This window comes from Rhinoderma darwinii, chromosome 13 (assembly GCF_050947455.1).
Source record: "Rhinoderma darwinii isolate aRhiDar2 chromosome 13, aRhiDar2.hap1, whole genome shotgun sequence".
NCBI classification, from domain to species: Eukaryota; Metazoa; Chordata; class Amphibia; order Anura; family Rhinodermatidae; genus Rhinoderma; species Rhinoderma darwinii.
This window is the reverse complement of record NC_134699.1, coordinates 14203825-14224915: the sequence shown is the minus strand read 5'-3', so window position 1 is coordinate 14224915 and position 21091 is coordinate 14203825. Positions and strand designations below refer to the sequence as shown.

The 21091-nt window shown below is 42.9% G+C and overlaps 1 protein-coding gene across 14 annotated transcripts in view; it reads right to left on the bottom strand.

Moving 5' to 3' along the window:
• LOC142666589 (microtubule-associated protein tau-like) overlaps positions 1-21091 on the bottom strand; it is a 73994-nt gene that overhangs the window by 17541 nt on the left and 35362 nt on the right. For 11 of the 14 annotated variants that reach the window (XM_075846707.1, XM_075846699.1, XM_075846698.1 and 8 more), the window contains 10 exons: positions 19027-19092; positions 16519-17241; positions 10553-10602; positions 7532-7720; positions 6432-6540; positions 6028-6081; positions 4303-4574; positions 3922-4014; positions 1231-1312; positions 80-192 (listed from right to left, as the gene is read on the bottom strand). In XM_075846707.1, coding sequence (XP_075702822.1) covers positions 80-192; positions 1231-1312; positions 3922-4014; positions 4303-4574; positions 6028-6081; positions 6432-6540; positions 7532-7720; positions 10553-10602; positions 16519-17241; positions 19027-19092 — 1751 coding nt within the window. The remainder of the gene's footprint in view (positions 1-79; positions 193-1230; positions 1313-3921; positions 4015-4302; positions 4575-6027; positions 6082-6431; positions 6541-7531; positions 7721-10552; positions 10603-16518; positions 17242-19026; positions 19093-21091) is intronic. The other 3 variants (XM_075846710.1, XM_075846711.1, XM_075846712.1) reach the window with 2 other exon arrangements.

Here is a 21091-nt window from a genome sequence, read left to right as displayed (position 1 = left end):
TTAGTGGCGGAGGGGGTGATAATGGACACTCTTACTACCCAGATTTCTTGCGGAGAAGATTAGAGGGGACACACTATACCTTCTTGTTTCCTCCACCGGGCGTGTGAGTGACATTGTCCAGGGAGCCAATCTTGGACGAAACCTTTTCCTTAAAGTCCAGTTTTTCAGATTTCACTTCTATGTTTCCTCCACCTGTCAAAAGTAGGATGAAGGTCACAGGTTAGGTAAAAATAATAGCTTGATGCCATACAACAATAGCGGGGGGGGTCGACCACAGACCAAATAAGATATCCTACTTGCAAAAGTGGGTTGAGATAAAAAGGTCCTCAGTGCATACGCTAAGGGCATGTTCACACAGGGCAGATACGCTGCGTAAAAGGTACACAGCGTATCCACCCTGGTGGCCGCAGGGAATTCCAGCTGAAAAACCGCACCAAATCGTGGTGCAGTTTTTTGGCCTGGAATGTCCGTTGCGGAAACCAGAAGAGGGGAAAAAAAAAAAACTTGCATACTTAACCCTCTGACGTCCTGGGATGATGTTTCATCCCATGTGATTGCTGCAGCCTGTGATTGGCTGCGGCGATCACATGGGATTTAAAGTCATCCCAGGAGGCCGGCCTGGACGAAGTAGCACAGAATAGTGGGTAAGTATAAGTTTTGTTCTCCCCCTGAGTTGCAATTTTTGAGGCGGGATCGGAGCTATTCCGCTGCAAAAATCGCAACATCTGCTATTCGTTGCGGGTTTGTTGTCAATGGGGAAAACCCGCAACAAAAAAGCAGCGATTACGCAAATAAACCGCACCACAGGTCAATTTCTGAACGTTTTTTCAGCTCATCAACGCAGCGTGTGGATGAGATTTGTTCAATTCTCATCCACTCTGCTGCTACTGTATTACGCTGTGGATTTTCTACAGCGAAATCCGTTGGAGAAATTCAGCTACGTGTGAACTTACCCTAAACCAGCATCATCTTAATATGCACCGTTTTCCTGCTGGGATTGTGGATCTATACTGTGACTAATCTGAACATACATGCAGTGTAAAGCATGAGGGAGGGACCGAGCAGCAGCCTAACACCTCCTGTGTCTCAATAGTTGCCGTTTCAGACTTCCTTTGAAGCTTCGACTACCACATAGTGAAGCCGCAGTCACGGAGCATTACAAAGGATTTAGTGGCAACATCTGCAAGGAGTACATGGAAAGTAAAATATTTGACTACTACAAGTGGTTACCTGGCCTGTGGTGGATGTTCGACATGGATCCGCACTTAGAAGTCACGTGTTTCAGATCAACTGGCTTGTGTGTTATCTGCACCTGTAGATTAGAGAACATGTGAGAGGCGGACACAGCGCTCAGACTTCTAGCAGCAAGTTAGGACTCAGCACGACATGGAAATTATTATAAAATCGCCGGAGGAAGGCACTTTGCGAGAGAAACAATCGAAACAGAGTCCAGGAAGCCGTATTCCATGACCGTAATTATCGTTCAGCCCCCAATATGGCTCCCTATGATGCACCCAGTTTCCCTAGACTCATAAATGGCAAATCTTCCAAAAGTCTGGGCAACGACTTTCTTGGAAGCCATAACGACGTCTTTATGGTCACCCTTATATATAACAACTCAAGGACTTGAATATTCACGAGCAGGGTCTAATATTCAGTGGGATTCCACGTTCACCCGGTTTTAATTGAATGCTTCCAGCTTTGATTAGGGTAAATACAAGTAATATTTTTGGTAAAAGTTGAAGGAAGGAATATTCAACGTTAAAATCGTCTGAAGGAGATAAAATAATATATATACATCGTATGCATGCAGAATTGAAATAAATTAAATTTGAAGTTTGCAAATGATAAGAAAAATTGAGTTGCAGAAAGTCGCTGTGTTGTGTAAGGCGGGTTCGGGTGTTTATGCCAAAGTTACTATAACTTGAAGGAAGATTATAAATCACGCGATTTCTATTTTTATATATTTTTTTAGAATATATTATTAACTTATTGTATAGTATTATTGTTATTTATATACTATTTTATTATATACAAGTATTTTATTATATATTATTTGTACAAATGCAAATATTATTCATTTTAAATATAATCAATTGACGCAGCAATAAACATAAGATATTAAAATGACAATTACTACGGTGCATCAGTTTACTCCAGAGCAAAAAAAAAAAAAAACGGTAAAATATGTAATATCTGCAGCTAAATTTTATTTATTACATTAATTTATAATTTAATATATATTTTTTTTTTTTACATAACATTACATGGCACTGGATACATTGGTGTACTATTGAAAGGGTTGTCCAGGCACCGACCGATTTTTCATACTGATGACCCACAGGATAGGTCATCCGTATATAATCGGTGGGGGTCCGACACCCGGACCCCGCATCCATCAGCGGTTTCGGCTGGGTTTCGGCTGCCTCCAGGCACCGGATATCCATGCCGAAACACATGGCTCCGGTCACAGTATAGCGGCCGTGCTGCAGCATTCAAGTGAATAGGAGCAGTGTTACGGTACTGCAGCACGACCGCTATGCAGTGTACAGAGCCATCTGCTTCCGGCACCTACATAACATCCGATGCCCGGAGGTAGCTGGAACAGCTGATCAGTGCGGGGTATGAGTTTTGGACCCCCACGATCATATACTGATGTCCTATTCTGTGGATAGGTCACCATTATGAAAAATCGCCCTGTGCCCCGACAACCTCAAAGCTGGCAATTGTTTTTGTTTTTTTTAACGCTTTGGTCAGATGTTACTTTAGGCTACAGTAAAATAGGAGAACGCTCACATACACAGCGTTTTAGTCGGTAGCTTTTTTTTGTAGCGTTTTTGTGCTCAGTGGTTTTTTCAAAAAGTTAGCATGCTCTAGATAAGGGTATGTTCACACAGGAATATTGCAGGCATGTTATACGCCTCGCAATATGCCCCAAAAAACAGCTACCATAAGTAGGCGTTTTTGAGGCAGATTCGACAAATGCTTTTGAAGTGTTTCTTCAAAGCGTTTTTGGCAAAGTCCATAGGAAATGGTGACATTCTGCCTCAAAAACGCCCAAGAAGTGACATGCACTTTTTGACGAGGCATTCTACGAAGTTTTTTAAAAATTAACAAAAAACACCGGGCAGATTTTGACTATTGAAAACAAAGGGAAGCTGTTTTCAAGGTGTATTTCGGACTGTAATTGCGACCGTTCTACTCTTCGAAAAAAACCTCTGTGTGAACCCAGCCCAAGGTGTTCTTTTTTGATGTTTTTCCTTATAGGCTTCTCTATAGAAATTCGAGAAAGTCATCAAAAAGTAAAAAATATATTAAAAACGCTTGAAAAGCCAGGACGTTTTTTACATGCGTTTTAACATGCAGAAAAAAAAAAAAAAAAGTGTGCGTGAAGGAGGCCTAATAATGTTCTTCCTACAACATGCTTATTATATATATTCTATTTATATATTTAATATTTTGCATAATTTTGGAAAATATATATATTTTATTTTTCACGGTTTTCTTCTAGTATAATATGATATTATGTTACGCCACACAATACAATGTAAAATAGTGAATATTCTGCAGCTTATTTTCTGGTTAGTATGTTTTAACGCCGGTTTACATTATTATGTTTAGTAACAATATAATTATTAGTATTTTAGAGCATAACCTCCTTGTAGTAAAATATTAGGGCCCTGTTCACACTACCATTAACGTACCATACTTTATTTCCATATCGGACAGGTAAAAAGATACCAGAGAGGGATAGTGTGAACATAGCCCACGCGGTGTGATGCAAGCAGCTAGAATGAGTAAATCAAAGGTCAACATGCGAGCAATGCCAAAAGGCGTGATGTGCGGCGATCATTGGCGCTTGGATCTGGGCGTGTTGGTGATTGGGTGTTAGTGTCTCTCCCCACAAAGGATTTCACTCACTGCTCCTCCCCCAGGGATATGCTTCATGTTGTCCTTGGATCCACACTTAGACTGGACAGTGCTCAGATCTACTTTCTTGTGGACAATCTGCACCTGCGGGAGGAACGAGGTTGGTGCGAGTGGGAAAACAGAACAAAAGTGGGGAAGCAACAAAGCAGGTGAATGGACAGGTGCAATGTATTTTGAGGTATATGGAAATGTGATGTATTACAGATATGGAGCCGGGAAGGGTGGAGAGACATAGAGTCGGTGAGAATCATTGGCGCATTGTCCCTGTAAAGAATGGTTTCCTACTCGATCTCTACTCTTACGCCTCTCTAACTCCACCCAGCTCGCTTTCTTCTAAGACTCTACGGTATACGCCTTATAATGCTCAGATACCTTGCCACCTCCTGGCTGGTGCCGAATGTTGTCAGTTGAGCCAATCTTAGATCTTATATTTTTCAGGTCCGGGAGCGCCACCGGGCTGGGAAGTGGCTGAAGGCGATTCTTAATAGAGGCAGGGGACTTGGGTGGAGTACGCACAACAGCGACCTTTTTGGGCTCCCGGTTAGGCGCCATATTTGACGAGGGTGTGCGGGAACGGTATGTTGGTGTACTAGGTGACCCAGGACTGCTGTATCCACTTCTGTCGCCGGATTTTGGAGAGTCAGCTAGGAAGAAATGGTTAGATCAGTTAATCATTCATAAATAATCATATTATTAGCTTCAGTGGTAGTGGAGGGCATATTATAAATTGAAAATCATTAGGAACTCCGCTTCTAGAGGTTGTAACATCATATAATGCTGTTAACTATTTGCTAATATAAATATAATATTTGCCATTTTCTTTAGAGTTGTTTAATGCTGAAGCATCTTTAAGCATTGCATTTTAAACACTAGTGATGTTACATTGGACTGGGGGCACTGTTTTACTTGTTTCAATGGAAAATATTTGCTGCTGGAAGTGGTGCAAAGTGGTACTGCATATAACACCATAACAAAGCATACATAGAAAGTGTAAGTAACACATGACTGGACAAAACCACTCTTCATACATGCGGTACTTCCACCCTGTGCCCAATATATCGGGCTGGATGTGGTGACATGTGAGTATGGGGAAAGCGGGAGAGGGATTGCTGTAATTACTGGGAGGGGGCTCCTTTGACTACTGGGGAAGCGAGGAGGGTCTGCTGCGACTACTGGGGAAGCGAGGAGGGTCTGCTGCGACTACTGGGGAAGCGAGGAGGGTCTGCTGCGACTACTGGGGAAGCGAGGAGGGTCTGCTGCGACTACTGGGGAAGCGAGGAGGGTCTGCTGCGACTACTGGGGAAGCGAGGAGGGTCTGCTGCGACTACTGGGGAAGCGAGGAGGGTCTGCTGCGACTACTGGGGAAGCGAGGAGGGTCTGCTGCGACTACTGGGGAAGCGAGGAGGGTCTGCTGCGACTACTGGGGAAGCGAGGAGGGTCTGCTGCGACTACTGGGGAAGCGAGGAGGGTCTGCTGCGACTACTGGGGAAGCGAGGAGGGTCTGCTGCGACTACTGGGGAAGCGAGGAGGGTCTGCTGCGACTACTGGGGAAGCGAGGAGGGTCTGCTGCGACTACTGGGGAAGCGAGGAGGGTCTGCTGCGACTACTGGGGAAGCGAGGAGGGTCTGCTGCGACTACTGGGGAAGCGAGGAGGGTCTGCTGCGACTACTGGGGAAGCGAGGAGGGTCTGCTGCGACTACTGGGGAAGCGAGGAGGGTCTGCTGCGACTACTGGGGAAGCGAGGAGGGTCTGCTGCGACTACTGGGGAAGCGAGGAGGGTCTGCTGCGACTACTGGGGAAGCGAGGAGGGTCTGCTGCGACTACTGGGGAAGTGAGGAGGGTCTGCTGAGACACATTTTTGTTTGCTCCCTTTGCATAAAATTATGCCAAAAAATGCTTGTATTTAAGATTTGACCAGGACTGAAGTAACACACCATGTATAAATACTCCCTGGAGTGTTACCTGATCTGTATATTTTCTCTGTACAGTCCTATAGAGTATTACAGCACTATATAATATAGGATGGTGATCACACAACAGAACAATATGGCTTCTTCACCAATATCCAGTCATAAATATACAATATTCTCGTCTTACCTCTTTCCCCTTTGTTTATGGAGGAAGGCGGCTTCCTCTGCTCTCTCCTCAGGGCTGTGAAAGAAAAGTTCATGTTATTCTGAGATTGATAGATCTGTCCATATACAGCAAGGCCTAGAAATCAAATTCTGTCCTGCAAGTTTGTAATCTAAATACTCAATTAATATTCAGTGATCAGATTGCACCAGGTCATAGGGGCAGTGATCCCAATATTATTAGTATATTAGACAATTGCTGTAAATACAATCAAATAAAACAATTAAACAGCAGCGTTCCACCATATTCTTTACCTACTCAGAATCTGGATTATTTGTTGTAAAAGTGCTGGACTCTCATATATCCCGGAATAAAGGACATTTTAATGTACATAGAATTTTACAATTATATGCAACTTGTTGCCTTACCATTAGGGGGAGTCTTAGGGACTGTGGGAGTCTTCGACGGGATTCTGGACGTGTTAGCGGGGCTCCTGATAGGCGGCTGCTTCACCCCTGCAACATCATGAACTCCATCCTATGGTTATTAAAAATACATGTTCTCTCAAAGCATTTAATAGCAATTGTGTTAGACATTGTTCTGTTGCTTGTGTTTACTGGACACCTCCCATCTCTAATGATTAATATTTTACAATTCAGCCATTTACATACTAGATGTTTTCATTTTTTTTTGTAAATCAAATTGTTGTTTTCTGTGGCCACACACATTGTAATCCGGCTTCTCAGCACAACCAGATTAACAGACAATGTCTCGTGAGTTGCCAAATTGCACTGATCCGATTGTTTGGCCGTTGCGGCGGAGACTGAAGCTGATCCCACAGACGTGGTGATGGTTTATGACACACACCAAAAATGTCCTTTTCCATTTTGAATATGTTCCTGCATCCATAGACATAGCAGGTAAGATATTGAGCGTTCACAAGCTGAATCTATTATGATCGGGACTTATCTGATGCTGCAGTCTTGAGTTCTGTGGCCCAGGGACCACATGTACTATATCTAGGCCACTAGACTTTGGGGAAGCCGCAGTATAAAAATGTCATCAAGACATCCTTCATCACCATGGAAAGAGCTAGTTGTATTTTTAAAGGGTAAGTGTACCTTTGCCAACGTATTGTTTCATTTACTGCTTCCTCTGACGTGCATGCTTCTGGAGCTTCAAGTTCAGAGCTCGGTTGGTGTTCCCTGTTAAGAATGATCTCTCTCAATGCTCTAGACTGTGTGCCTGTGTCTTCTTTCCTCTCTCTCTGACATTTGGAAAATCAAATCATGGATATATCGTATGATGTGTGTGAATAACACTAACCTACCCTGACTACAATATTGTCCTGTACGATGGCGGTCCAGTGCAATTCCTTATAATCTACTATGTCTATTACCATTCTGAATTAGATAGAACATTATACAGAACTCAATGTAGTCGTGACACTGGTTTTATAGGATAATACAGGTGGTCTCTGAACTAGGGTACACATAAGCCTAATCTCTCATTCTGGTACTCCCCTTACCTTAGCCCGTGGTGAAGGGCCCAGCGGGCGATACGGCGCTGGGGAAGTCCGCTGAATAAGGCTCCGTGCTGGAGGTACTGTCGGAGTGGAAGTTTTTTTCTGGGAGATTGTGCTAGCAGAAGGGGATCTTTTAGGGATTATGGAAGTTCTGCTTGTTGTGATTTTGGCAATGGGTGGAGTGGAGGAGGTCTTCCAAAATGTAAAACAAAACATTAAATGAACAAAAATAAATTATGGAATGAAAATAAAGATTTTATGAAGGAGGAGGCCGCTGAATCTAGGATTAAAAGTGCAATTCTAAGTCTAATTTTAACAAGATCACATTGGAGCACCCATCAAACATGCCGCAAAATCTTTCTAAGCTAAATAGGAGGTCACCACTACTGTTGTGGCATTTGCACGACTATCAGCAGAGAGCGTGAAAGTGTGGTAATGAAAAGGAAGATTTGCTAAATTAAAAAGATTGTGGCATTTAGGCCCTTTAAGGATAGATTATGATGTATGACCATTGCCATAGAGTAATCTACATCCCTGCCCGTAGTGGGCTGGCATTACTACATTGCCTGTGACATGCTGTTTGCTCCTGCACAGTGTGCAGCCTCTCACTGCAAATCCTGTGCCTTAGACTTGCATCTGTCGCTCTCCATCATTCACAGGGTAGATTTACTCTAACATTACTGGGCACCAGAGTTTAGATTCAGGGGAATCATCTTGTATAAAAACAAGATATGTCTCATACCTATTGTTCTAAGCGTCGGCTCATGTAACCATTGACAGTCATTTACTGCTCAAACCAATCTTTGACAGCGATTGTGCGACCAACCACAACTTTCCAGTACTTAAGCATTGCAGTCATAAGCCTTGAAGGAGCGAGCGGCAGAAAAAAAATAAACTGGCAGTTCCAGAAATATTTACACTTTCGTGAGGGTAGCCCGCTGTGACAATACTTTTTATAGGTCTGTAGCTATAGTTATTTATATTTTAGGTCTTTTACAAGTACAGCTTCGAGTAGCCAAGAACATGGTGTGAGATCTCCAAATCTAAAACAATGCTGTATTCTGTACAAGAAAAAACAGGAAACCGCAAAAAATCTAAAAAGGGCCACTTTCCTTGTACGGGGCAGAACAGAGACTCCCCATCATATAATATGAGGGCCTAGCTTTGTTGATCTCTACCCCTTCCCTTGTTAGAAGGGCGCTCAGCTTCACCATTGGGTTGGTTGCCCCCTTATTCGCTAACAACTGAAGCGGCTGTGAAGGAGGGGAGAAACACTATTCGGGAAATATCCCGTTCCACCCATCTAATGGCCCCGAAGAAGCTTAATCTATGGCATGTACATGCTTAGGCCCAATTCACACTTTAGATTTTGTTGCAGTTTTTGTTGATATCTTTTAGACAAAAACAAAGCTTTTCATTATACCTTTCAACTGCTGGTTTGGCCAAAAACAAAACAAATGGACTGCTAAGTGTGAACTAGACCTTGGAGGGATTTTCTCATTATAAACATGGATTGCATAGACCACCAATTTCTGATCTGCGGGGGTCCAGCCACTCTGTAAAGCACATCGCCCCCTTCTGCTTTTTCCAAAAAAGTGCCACTCCCAACCTTCTGTGGTTTATACTTATCACCCAGCCCCTTCCCTTAGATAGAGGAGCTGCAGCACTTTATGTTTTTCAAAAACAGCGCCACTCCTGACCATGTGTTGGAATTGCAACTCTGCCTCATTCACTGGACTGGACTTGTATTGTAATGCCCAGCAACACATTAGAAATATATAGAAAGATCACGGGAGAACGGAACATAGTTCCCCGTTTTATATTTTGAGAATTGCACTTTTAATGTAAGTTGTAGAACAAATAAAATATAAAATCAATGAAGAAAAGAAAACAGAAATGATGCAAAATAAACGAATAAAATAATGGACAGTGTAAACCTGCCTGGTGTTAATAGGGATATGGATATTCTGAATTTTCTAGTCTATATTAGTAATCTCCAACCAGTGACTCTCCAGGTGTTGCAAAACTACAACTCCTAGCATTTCTTCCCCTGCCGGTCACTCTTGCGCCTCCCACAAAAAGTGATCTGTTCTGTCACTGTGGTAGGTTACATACTATGGGGGGAATATATTAAAAGATTTGACAGTTTTCTGGCGTAAAAAAGTTACATATTTTGGCGCACCCCAGAGTTGCACTAAAAGGTGCAACTTTTTAGTTCTCACCCCTTTCCAAAAGTGGCGAGAAAAGGGGGTGGGGTTTAGTGGCGACAGGGCCTCCCATAGAATGACAGATTTTCCATAGCTTATGCCAGAAACTGGCGCAAGTTATGGTGCAAATCTACACCTGCTGTCACACAAACAGCCAAAAACATGCCAAATTTATTAAGAAGCGTGAACCTCTTAATAAATTTGGTGCATTTTCCACCGATGTAAATTAGTTTAAAGGAGTTGTCCGGGCACGGGGAGATTTTTCATACTAATGGCCTATCCACAGGATAGATCATCAGTATATGATCGGTGGGTGTCCAACACCTGGATCCCGCACCAATCAGCTGTTCTGGCTGCCTCCGGGGGCCTGATGTTATTCAGTGGTTGGGGATGGAAGCAGAAGGCTCCGGACACTGCATAGAGGCCGTACTGCAGAACGGCTGCTATACTGTAACCAGAGCCATCTGCTTCTGGTACGTGCATCTGGCGCCCAGAGGCAGCCAGAACAGCTGATCGGTTGGGGGTTCGGGTGTCGGACCCCCACCGATCATATACTGATGACCTATCCTGTGGATAAGCCATCAGTATGAAAAATTAACCCGTGCCCGGACAACCCCATTAGGACTGTTTTTTAAATGCATGTGAATATATTCCCCCCTTAGACACACAAAATGGACCTGTACTAAGTAAGGAGAGTGAAAGTCATGCGATTGTCGTCGATCACCAAGGTCTTAAAGTAGGTTCGTACTGTGCACATAAGGATTTCTCTCCAAGAGAGTCCCCTTACGTAGGTTGGTGTGAGGACCGATCCACTCACCTCTCCTCCTTTCTCTTGGGAGTCACTCTCATGTTTCTCTTGATCATGGACTGCAAAGAAAGAAAAAATATTTTATTTTATTTCAGTATTTTATGCAGTCCCAGTCCTGAGCCAAAAAGGTGCACCCATCGACAACAGGCAGCAGATGTTCCTAAAAAAAATCATCCTATATATTGTCAAACCATACCCTCACAGATGACAATTGTTCCCCTTGGACCAACCAGTACGTCGTCTTTGACAGGGGTCCTAGCTGCACGTTATATTTTTTGATGTCCATTCTTCATGTCGTTTTATTGTGTCATCATACATGAACATATTTTATTGACAAAAATCAAGACCATCATAATTAAACCCCCTCACCCACAGATGTACTGCTAAAACAACGGACAGGTAGGGTCTGTGTATGTTGCATTAGACATACCAAGACAAGTCTTCAGAAAAGCCATTTATTACACACAAACTTTTGGGGTTTTTCATTAATTGAGCATTTCGAGAATTAAAAGGGTGAATATGTATAGCGAGTCCTGTCTATATACTGTGCATGGGATGTAGATGTGTTGGAGAAGTCCATTGATCCACATTACCAGTGTCTAGACATTACATAATGAATACATTGCCGACACCGACGCTAGTTTACTAGGATGTCAAAGCATTAAAGCCTCAGAAAAGCCATTCGAGTGAATACGAAAAAAAAAACGGTGGCTTCATTGCCAAAATAGAACAAAAAAGGTGTTTACTGCTTTTTCAAGTGTCTTATTCTCAATACAGAGGAGTCAATTCCACAAACTGCTTGGTATTGTAGATTACAGAGGAAACATCAATTCGGGAGCAACTTTGTGTCGTGACGTTCCTCTTGGAAATGTATGAATAAATTGACAACTAAGTGTTACCGTTCCTCTTGTTAATAGGATGTGCCCCTACACCGTGTGACAGTTATCACTGATTAGACAGTATCAGAATATTAAGTGACGCACCCTAATGACAAGGGGAATGGTAACGCCCAGTTGCCAATTTATTCATACATTTCCAGGAGGAATTACAGAGGAAAGGAACAATGCGGTGTTCTAAGAAAAGATGCTTCAGAATGGTTCTCTCATGGGAAATACAAGTTTTTACTAAAACAGACATGTCAGAAGAGACGGCAGAGCCTCTTTAAAGGTGTTTTTGTTGTGATCCAACAATCTGCATAGAGTCCTAATAAAACGAGAATATCGCTTACGTTATTGAAGCCGTTTCCGCTAATGTAGCATTCTTATCTACTTTCAGTGTAGACAAACATGGGTGGCTCCTGCCTTTTGGCATATACACAGGACTATTTTCTCAAATTACACAAGCAAAAAGTTAAAGTGCACGTTCACCTTTGGATGTCATTTTATACATGGATAAAATCTACAAAAAAAAAAAAAAAAGTGGTTACACTGCAAACACATTGCATTACTTGTTTTGTACTGATCCGGAGTTACAGCAAATCTTGTAGGTCGGCAATGAATTCAGATTTCTGCCGATTGCTACTAGAACCAGTCGACAACCTGTCGACAGACACACCCTTAGGTGGGCGAATGTAATGCTCTCTTCTATGGGAGATTAGGCGACGTTATAAAGACTACACTCCCGTTTTGAAATCACCTGGGCACGCTCTGTGTTGACACTGGACAAGCAGGGAATTCTGGGAGAACTGAGCTAAGGGACTTGCAGATTTTGAATGGAGGAGGGAAGTCTTTACTAATCTTGTACTGATCTCGAGTTAAAGTAGCGTGTTTGCAAAGTGACTCAACATTTTCTGTAAATTATATCTATGTGTAAACTGTAAAACTCTGCAATGGTCAACCTACACTGGACTATAGTAATTATTTGGCTGATGTGTCTGTAGGGTTCAAAAAATAGTTTATCCGACATGCTATAATACATGTTTTATTCGTCATTGCTACAATCACAGTTACCCATGAGATGCAAAGACTCAATCTCAGTATTTGATAAAGTATCCGGCGCAACATCGTGACCCCACATCCTGGCTGGATAAATGTCTAGTAACTGTCTAAACACTTCAGTAACGTAAATATGTCAATATAAGACAGCACAGTGATCTAGCAGGATCCCTATGTGCTGACTAAATGAATGGGGAGAAGTGCATGACGCTGATTGGTCAGCGTCATACACTCCTCTGAACAACGCCCACTTGGTCTAAAGTAAAAACACGCCCAGTTGGGCATTAAGAAGCTAATTAGCATAAAGCTAAAAATCGCTCCTAATGTGGTAAAAATAAATTGTTTTTCTAAATAAAAAGTCCAGCTGTCACCTACATTACTGCGCCGATCACATTATGTAGGCGATAGGCCACTTATCATTTGGTGACTGAGCCTCTTTAAGACATTAAATAAAATGGATTTATTTAAAACAATATTGCATTTATTTCATTTCGATTTTTTTTATTTTTTTTTAAGAGATTTTTTTTTTTTAAACATAACATACTGTCATATGTATATATCTAAGGTATGCCCTAACAGACACTATTATTACAGACCTATGGACTTTTATTAGGCCCAGGGCGGTCACAATTTCCCAGTCAGTCTGGGCGATTGCTGACGATTCTGCCGATGACCTACATGTACATCATTCAGCATTGAGGGATTTAAAGAGACTGTCACCACATTATAAGTGCCCTATCTCCTACATAAGGTGATCAGCACTATAATGTAGGTGACAGCCGTGCTTTTTATTTAAAAAAACATCTATTTTTACCACTTTATTAGCGATTTTAGTTTATGCTAATGAGTTTCTTAACGCCCAAGTGGGCGTGTTTTTACTTTCGACCAATTGGGCGTTGTACAGAGGAGTGTATGACGCTGACCAATCAGAGTCATGCACTCCTCTCCATTCATTTACACAGCAGCATCACGTTCTTACTAGAACACGATGTGCAGCCACATACACAGACATTAACGTTAATCAAGTGTCCTGATAAGGAATATACATGACCTCCAGCCTGGACGTCATGTGTATTCAGAATCCTGACACTTCTGAATTTTTACTGTGAGATTCCAACAAGCCACGCGTAATCTCGCGAGATTACGAGGTAAACGAGATTTTGTTTCCCTTGCTGGAAATCTCACAGAAAAGATTCAGAAGTGTCAGGATTCTGAATACACATGACGTCCTGGCTGGAGGTCATGTATATTCATTATCAGGACACTTGATTAACGTTAATGTCTGTGTATGTGGCTGCACATCGTGTTCTAGTAAGAACGCGATGCTGCTGTGTAAATGAATGGAGAGGAGTGCATGACTCGGATTGGTCACTGATTGGTCAGCGTCATGCACTCCTCTGTACAACGCCCACTTGGTCGAAAGTAAAAACACGCCCACTTGGGCATTAAGACACTCCTTAGCATAATCCAAAATCGCTAATAAAGTGGTAAAAATAGAATCACTGTCACCTACATTATAGCGCCGATCTCCTTATATAGGAGATAGGGCACTTATAATGTGGTGAAGGAACACTCAGTGCAAAACGGATACACTGTATTATGTGGGGCGGAGCATGGCACAGGAAATCAAAGCACACCAATGAGAAAATCCCTGTGCCATGCACCGCCCCCTCAGTCCCTGCATTAGGCATAATACATATGGACCATAATGGGGTAAAATGCCACTTAAGGCCCTACACCCATGACCAACGGGGAATGCTTACAGATATTATGTGCCTCCAAAAGGCTGGCTTGTATTAATAATAATCACTTTATATCAGGTAGCGAGACAGATGTGGTCAGTAGTAATAATACCAGCACGCTTGTTGGATTCTCTCAGAATTATTAGGACTGCGCCATTTGTGTATTTAGTCATCCTGTATTTATATTCCTCATGTTCAGACCTAATGGAATGTTTTTTTTCCAGACTGCTAGGATATACGTTACCCAGAATATAGTTTAAAGGCTGCTGCCCCAAATAGTAAAAATTTGAGTGGTGACAACATGGCAGATGTCAGCGTTAACCCTCAGTACTCTACAGAAGCTATTACACATATACAAGTATATATGAAGAACAATATATTTGCCTATACGGGCCAATGTAAAAAAATAAGCTAAATTCTTTAAGCTAGTAATTCAGTGACCAGTCCAATGCAATTCAAGAATACACAGAGCAATACCTTCCCTCACAGGACACATACTAGGTCTAATAGGGCATATTATGGGCCCCTTATAGAGTGGTGGGGTGGTCTAGCTCCGATTGGCTCCATCTTACTTCCCCGTGAGCAGTGTGGTCTTCCGCTTTTCACATATAATTTAATGGAATTGTAAAAATGGTTGATATTGCAAGTACATTATTTGGCCAAAAGTATGTGAACACTTGTAATTTAGGATATGGCTCCACCACAACCCGAAGTCATCAGTGAGTTACCATAAAACCACTGCATTACTGCGATTTGTGAACAACTTCAATGTTTCCCTGTCAATGGAGAACGGTTTGGGCGACTCGACATGTTTGCCAAAATCCGATAATGTCGGAATTCTTGCGACGGTCACTGAGGTTCTGCGAAAATTGCAACTTAAACACCTTTTACGGGTGACCACAGGTTGCTGTGGAGTCCTAGCCTCATGGAGTTTTTTCTCATTTAAAAAAATGCCCATTGCTAGAAAGCCTATACAATGAAGCATACAGCCAAGCAACCGCCATAGGCAAAGATTAGTGGTAGAGCGCTCGTATGAAGGAGCTCAATGACTTTCGACATCCAACCATTCAGCTAGAAATTTTGCCCATATACGGTAAAGTTCGCCAGTCAACAGTGAAAGCTGTCATTACAGGTCAGCCATTCAAATGAATGTCCGTCAATATAATACATGGATGTGTCGGGTCCGCAAAGGGGATAGGACGACCCCCTCTATGATGTCCAAATGCAGTAGCATAATGATCGCGGTTGCTAAGGGTGTGACCGAGCCTGGAAGGGAAGGGGGCCTGCTCCGGATCGCCCTCAGGCTGCCACATCATCCTCCAGCAAAGGCCTATGCCGCGGCACATATAAAGTCATGACATCGGGCAGCGTCAGGACGTTGTAGGTGACGAAGCACACAACAAGGATGTGTGTAGCGTCACATAAAACATCCTGAACACTTCCTGGCGTCAGGACCTTATATGCACCGTTGTGCTTGATGTGGCAGCCTAAGGGCATCAGTGACGGACCCGCTGCGGACAAGAGAAGAGGAGTTGTGAGTAAATCATTTTTTTGTTTTATGTCCTATCTGAAGGTGAAGGGGTCCGATCAGGGGCAACACACGGTCCGGCTCCATCTTGTACAGCATATGGACAACCCCTTTATATACGCAGCAAAACAAACCATTCCACACTTTCCTGAATGTTGTAGACTGCTCCTTTCACATCCCCATAAGCGAATATTAATTTATATACCTAGCTTTAGGATATAGCAGTTCCCAATGCTCTTCCTTTGACATCTATGGTATATTTTATCAAAATTAATATCAGAAGTACTCTATTATAAACCACGGAGATCCTTATACATTTACCTTTTCACGCAGTATCTTTCAGATATCATTTCGATAGGTTAAGAGAGGCGTACTCCAGACTATTTACTCATCAAATGTTGAGGGCACCAGAGTGACATAAATATTAGACACTAACACTAAATCAGGTTCATTTCCATTTGAATGTCCATCTTGTTGCTGTAAAAAAATGTGTCACATACGAAATGTAGTGCCTCTCGCTGTGAGATGAGTATACGCGGAAAGACATGCAATGAGGGGAGATCATGCAACGTGCATCATGCGCCGGGAGACAACTGCAAACCAAACAAAGATAACCGTACGGGGAGGTGAAGAAGGATGGGACGGGTGGTCGGCATGTGCTATTAATTCTGGTGCCTCCTTCAAGCAAGTTAGGAAAGCAAAAGGCAGCCCAGGGAGGAGATCGGAGACTTTAGTAGGCCGGTCACTAGTAGACAACAACTGGGAACACACCTTTAAATACAGGAACCTTGCTGACGGGTATTCCAGATCCATGTGGAGATACTCGTGTTCTAGGGATCCCCGCAACCTCACCAGGAGATGGTAAATGTTTTTCTGATGCTTCCTCACTTGGTGTACTGGCAGCTTCACATGGTGACATCTTGTTGCCGTCTATTGGTTTGTTGGCATCAACCTCTACTTGGTAAACAGATACAGATGGCCGTGGGCGAGGTAGTACGAGCTGGTCTACTATAAAAGAATCAGCGGCTACGTCATCATGCGGCTTCTGTGCATCATCCTTATGTTTGTTGTCTGATTCTGTAAAAACTGAGCCATCGAGGAGCTTGTTGGCTTCTTCTGCATCCACTGGAAGACCATTTGTCGTAGGCTGTAGACCAAGAGGAGCTTCCATAGATATTGTGTTTTCCTGCTCCACCTTCCCTCCTTCGTAGGTGTCTTCTTCCGACCCATCATCATCCGGATGAATAACAATGCCATTTGCTTCTTGGATTAAGACAGGTTTGACTTGTGTATCAGAAGGTTCTGTAAGTTCATTACTCATGGTCGTCCAGCCAGGACTGACATCTTCATATGTGTCTCCGGTAATGACACACAGATCTTCCCCGTCCCGTTCTGTAATAGATCGGTCTCCTTCCGTTCGCACTTCTGTATCTGGTGTGCTACTTGAGGACTCTTGATTCTCTGTCTCTCCTGCGGCTACCGGAAATTTTATCTCTAAGATTCAGGTGAAATTGCACAAGTTTGACATGAAAAGATGTAATGAATATGCATCATCATTTGTCAAAGAATACACATAAAATGTGGCTAATACACGTAACAGAGCAAATCTACCAACACGGAGATGACATTGACATGTAACATGAAAACCAATACAGTTGCCACTTCTCTCCATCCGTACCTTCATAATGGATGATCAATGGTCGTAATGTTTTTTTCGAGATTATTATTTTTGAAATCCCCATGGTTTAACTTTACAGCGATGCCCTATAACTATCTATGCCAGTCTTATGAACTCGGCTCTTCTAGCTTTGCAACGTCAAAGCTGAAGAAACATCCAAGACCTTATTAGGGACGAGGGGCGACTAGGCCCGAGGCATAACGGGGACCAGGGCTTTCTTAGCACAGGTTTAGTGGCAGGTCTATAGGTAGGAAAATGGCGCTGACCGCATGGTCTGTGCCGCCAGGATGTCGGGGGGGGAGGGGAGGGGAGATGGGCCATTGTTTAATCAGGGAAAGGCCTTAGAAGAGTAACGGCAGGAAGAAAGGGGGGAGGGGTTAGGGAATTAAAAATAGGAGAAGGAGGGGGAGTTTAGGGTATTTAAGGCCAGGTCAAGGAAGATTAGGGCATTCCTAAATTGTTTACTTGAGAAGCAAAGACCCACTCAACCCTCCCTTGTGTTGATAACGATATGTTTATGTAAGGCCGGCGGATCTTGGCACTGCACTCGTGCTAAGAGCATTTCGGTGGTGGACAACGGCGAGTTCACCACTAACTGGACAGCAGGGTGAACTCGCACGTGGGGGGACACTAGCTGCACGGCAGGTCCCCAGGGTGTTTTGGTTCTGGGCAGTCACAAAGGCCAGACGGCACTCTGGCGGCTGCCTGGCTGGACAGCCATTGGCAAGGGCCACGGCTGTCCTGGTTACAGTTGGTGAGCTAGGGGTAGGAAGGGCACAGCTCAGGGAGTGCAGTGTCATGATTGAGGTCAGGCTCCTCTTGCGCTGTATTTTCAGGATGTTAATTTTTTTTAAAAAAGGAGTGGCTCCTGCCACCATTTTTTTGCCAAAAAATATATTGTGTTTTGTTGTTTAAAGTGTAAGGGGTTAGCATGTGGACAGCTTATGGCATGTTGAACGAATATAGTGTTCTTTCCCACTCTATTAGTTCAATGTAGAGCCCCGACCAGCACAGCTTTTGGTAAACTATAAGGTTGCTCAAAGTAAACAATGGATGGCATGGAACTTGCCATGCTTAGTGGAAACGAGTATAAACATTACGGTTCACCACCTCAAACAGTCTTTAAGAGTCTTTCAAGTCTTTGAGGGCTACCACATAAACACGAGGGCTAGTCCAAACCAAACATGAATAATAGATTGTCTCATCATATGCATGGAAACAACGTGTATTGTTCTTTTAAGTATTTCTACTTTTTACAGTATATTTCTACCAGTCCGGAACTTATGAATAGACCAACTGCAAAGGAAAACAGTATCTGACGGCACATCTAAAAGCATGGGAAGGCAAAGAATAAGCTTTTCAATACGATAAAATCTACAAAAAGCCACCTGTGTCTATACAGCTTACTTTTCGGAAGTAAGGCCAATATTGGTGCGATGTGAATTTGCGAGTTGTCAAGAGGCACAAGATGCCATTTCAGATCTTACCATCTCTACTGCATAACAAAACATTATAAAAATGACAAAACGCTCGGTAAAGGATTAATATTCACTTATAGTTGTTCCTTTAAATCCTTGTGGGTCTAAAAAGGTAAGTTGTACCTTTCACTGCACTCTCAGCAGCCTCGTCCTCTTGCCTGGGGGTGTTACCGACACCAGCCTCCTCCGCTGAAGGATATAAAGTGAAGATCAGTGAGAAGTCCTCAATAACTATTACTGACTGATCTCAGAGGTCCATAGAAAACCACAGCAGTTACTGCACGACCAGTCGTGTAACTAATTTGCCCCAAATTTTAGGAAGTTTTACTTGTCCCACAGTTGGCGTCATACCATAGACCACATACCAATACATCTGTGGTCACAAGACTTTAAACAAAAAATTGACACTGAAAAGGTCTGCTATGACCAAGGGGCATCTTCGCTGGTATCATTGATGTTTGCACCCAGTAAATTTTAAACCAGACTGAATTTGGATGCCCAAACCAGCATTTGTAGGGAGGGAAGTTGAGGATAGGATGCAAAGTGAGTGTCTGAGAAGAGATGATGATTCTTCTAGCCCTACTGCCTATGCTAGAGAAAGAGGCGGCTATGGCATCCCAATTTGCCAGGTTGTTTGTTGGGCAGATGGTTCACTACATCAATTACTTGAGGGCATCTACAAAAGTTCATAGCAGCTGGTCTAGTGACTGGTTGGTTTTAAAGGGTTAGTCCCATTACAAATCGCTAGGATATTCCATCACTTGGTGATTGGTTGGGGTCCCAGTGCTGCGGCTCCCACTGATCCTGAGAATGGAGGGGCCACATCGCTGATATAAGGAGCTGTGTTGCAGTTGACTGTAAAGCGGATGACTGGGAACGCCGCTGTGCATGGAAATAACGTGAAGGGGCCGCAGAGCTAAAGCAGCGTTACGGCACTCTCAATCTCAGGATTGGTGAGGTTCCAGACAGTCTGATCGCCACCGATCGCAAAGTGATGGCATAGGCTGGTGATATGCTATCAATGGGTAATGGAAATACCCCTTTAATATCAATAAGCAAAAATAAAGCTCCTTGTTGCAGTCTATCTTAGCTGCAGCTATTCTAGTGTAACAGCATGGTCTTATGATGAGATCTCAACAGGACAGAAATAAAACAGCAGACGAGAGAACCAAGAATGATTGCTGCAGAAGACGGGATTGAAAGGGAAGAATATTTTTTAATAGAAATAGCACCAGCAAAGCCAAGGAAAAAAAAAACACACCGCAGAAAAAGTGGAGAGATAAAAGGTCGCCATGCAGTGTAGGTGAGAGAAGTCCAGTTAGATTTAAAGGGCTTGTTCAGTCCTATGAGAGTCAAGCTTACTCAGTGTATAATGAAAAGTTATGCTACTTTCTAATTTACATTGTTTCAATGCCGCACTATTGTGTATGATTTTTGCTTGCAGTCAGTGAACCAAATCATTCACTGATGAGAATTTTACATTATACAATGATAAGCGTTACATAAAACTGGAATACCCCTTTAAGGTAGTCGAGAGCAAAGTTAGTAGAAGCATCAAGCCAACCAAGTTGTGTGATAAAAGAAGGTAATGGAACAAAATGGCATTGAAATTGCCTGTGTCATGTCCGAGTCTGTGGGATTCTCCTGGCCTGGTTACAGAACCTGCAGCCCAATCTATTGCATTCTGTAATCTGCTAATGGACTGCAGACTGTTGTGAATTGGGTTAAATGGTAGGGATTTTTTTTCATTTATAGGGCTCATATTAGCCAAACCAGAGAGTCCTGCAAAAGGAAAAGAGACCATCTGTAAACAGCACTGTTCCTGGGTTTTTGTCACTCATCAGTACAAAGCAGGAACTGGTTGGCTCAACAAGATGCATTAGACGCGGCTCAAGGAGGTGCTGGCTACCCATCCACAGCTACGTCTTGGGCATCATATTCAGCTAACCAGTATCCTGCTTGTTACTGATGAGGGGCAAGAACCCTGAAACAGTGCCGTCTACAGATGTGCTGTCTCCTTTTGGAGGAGTTTTTAGTTTGGCTGATGTGAGCGAATATGAATACTTTTTTCCTATGGGGTATTGCCTGTAAATAAGTCTTCGTACACACTCTAGATTTCTATAGGGATATACAGGCCAAGTGGAGCTATACTTAAAGTGAATTAACTACTACAGCAGTGGTCTCCAAC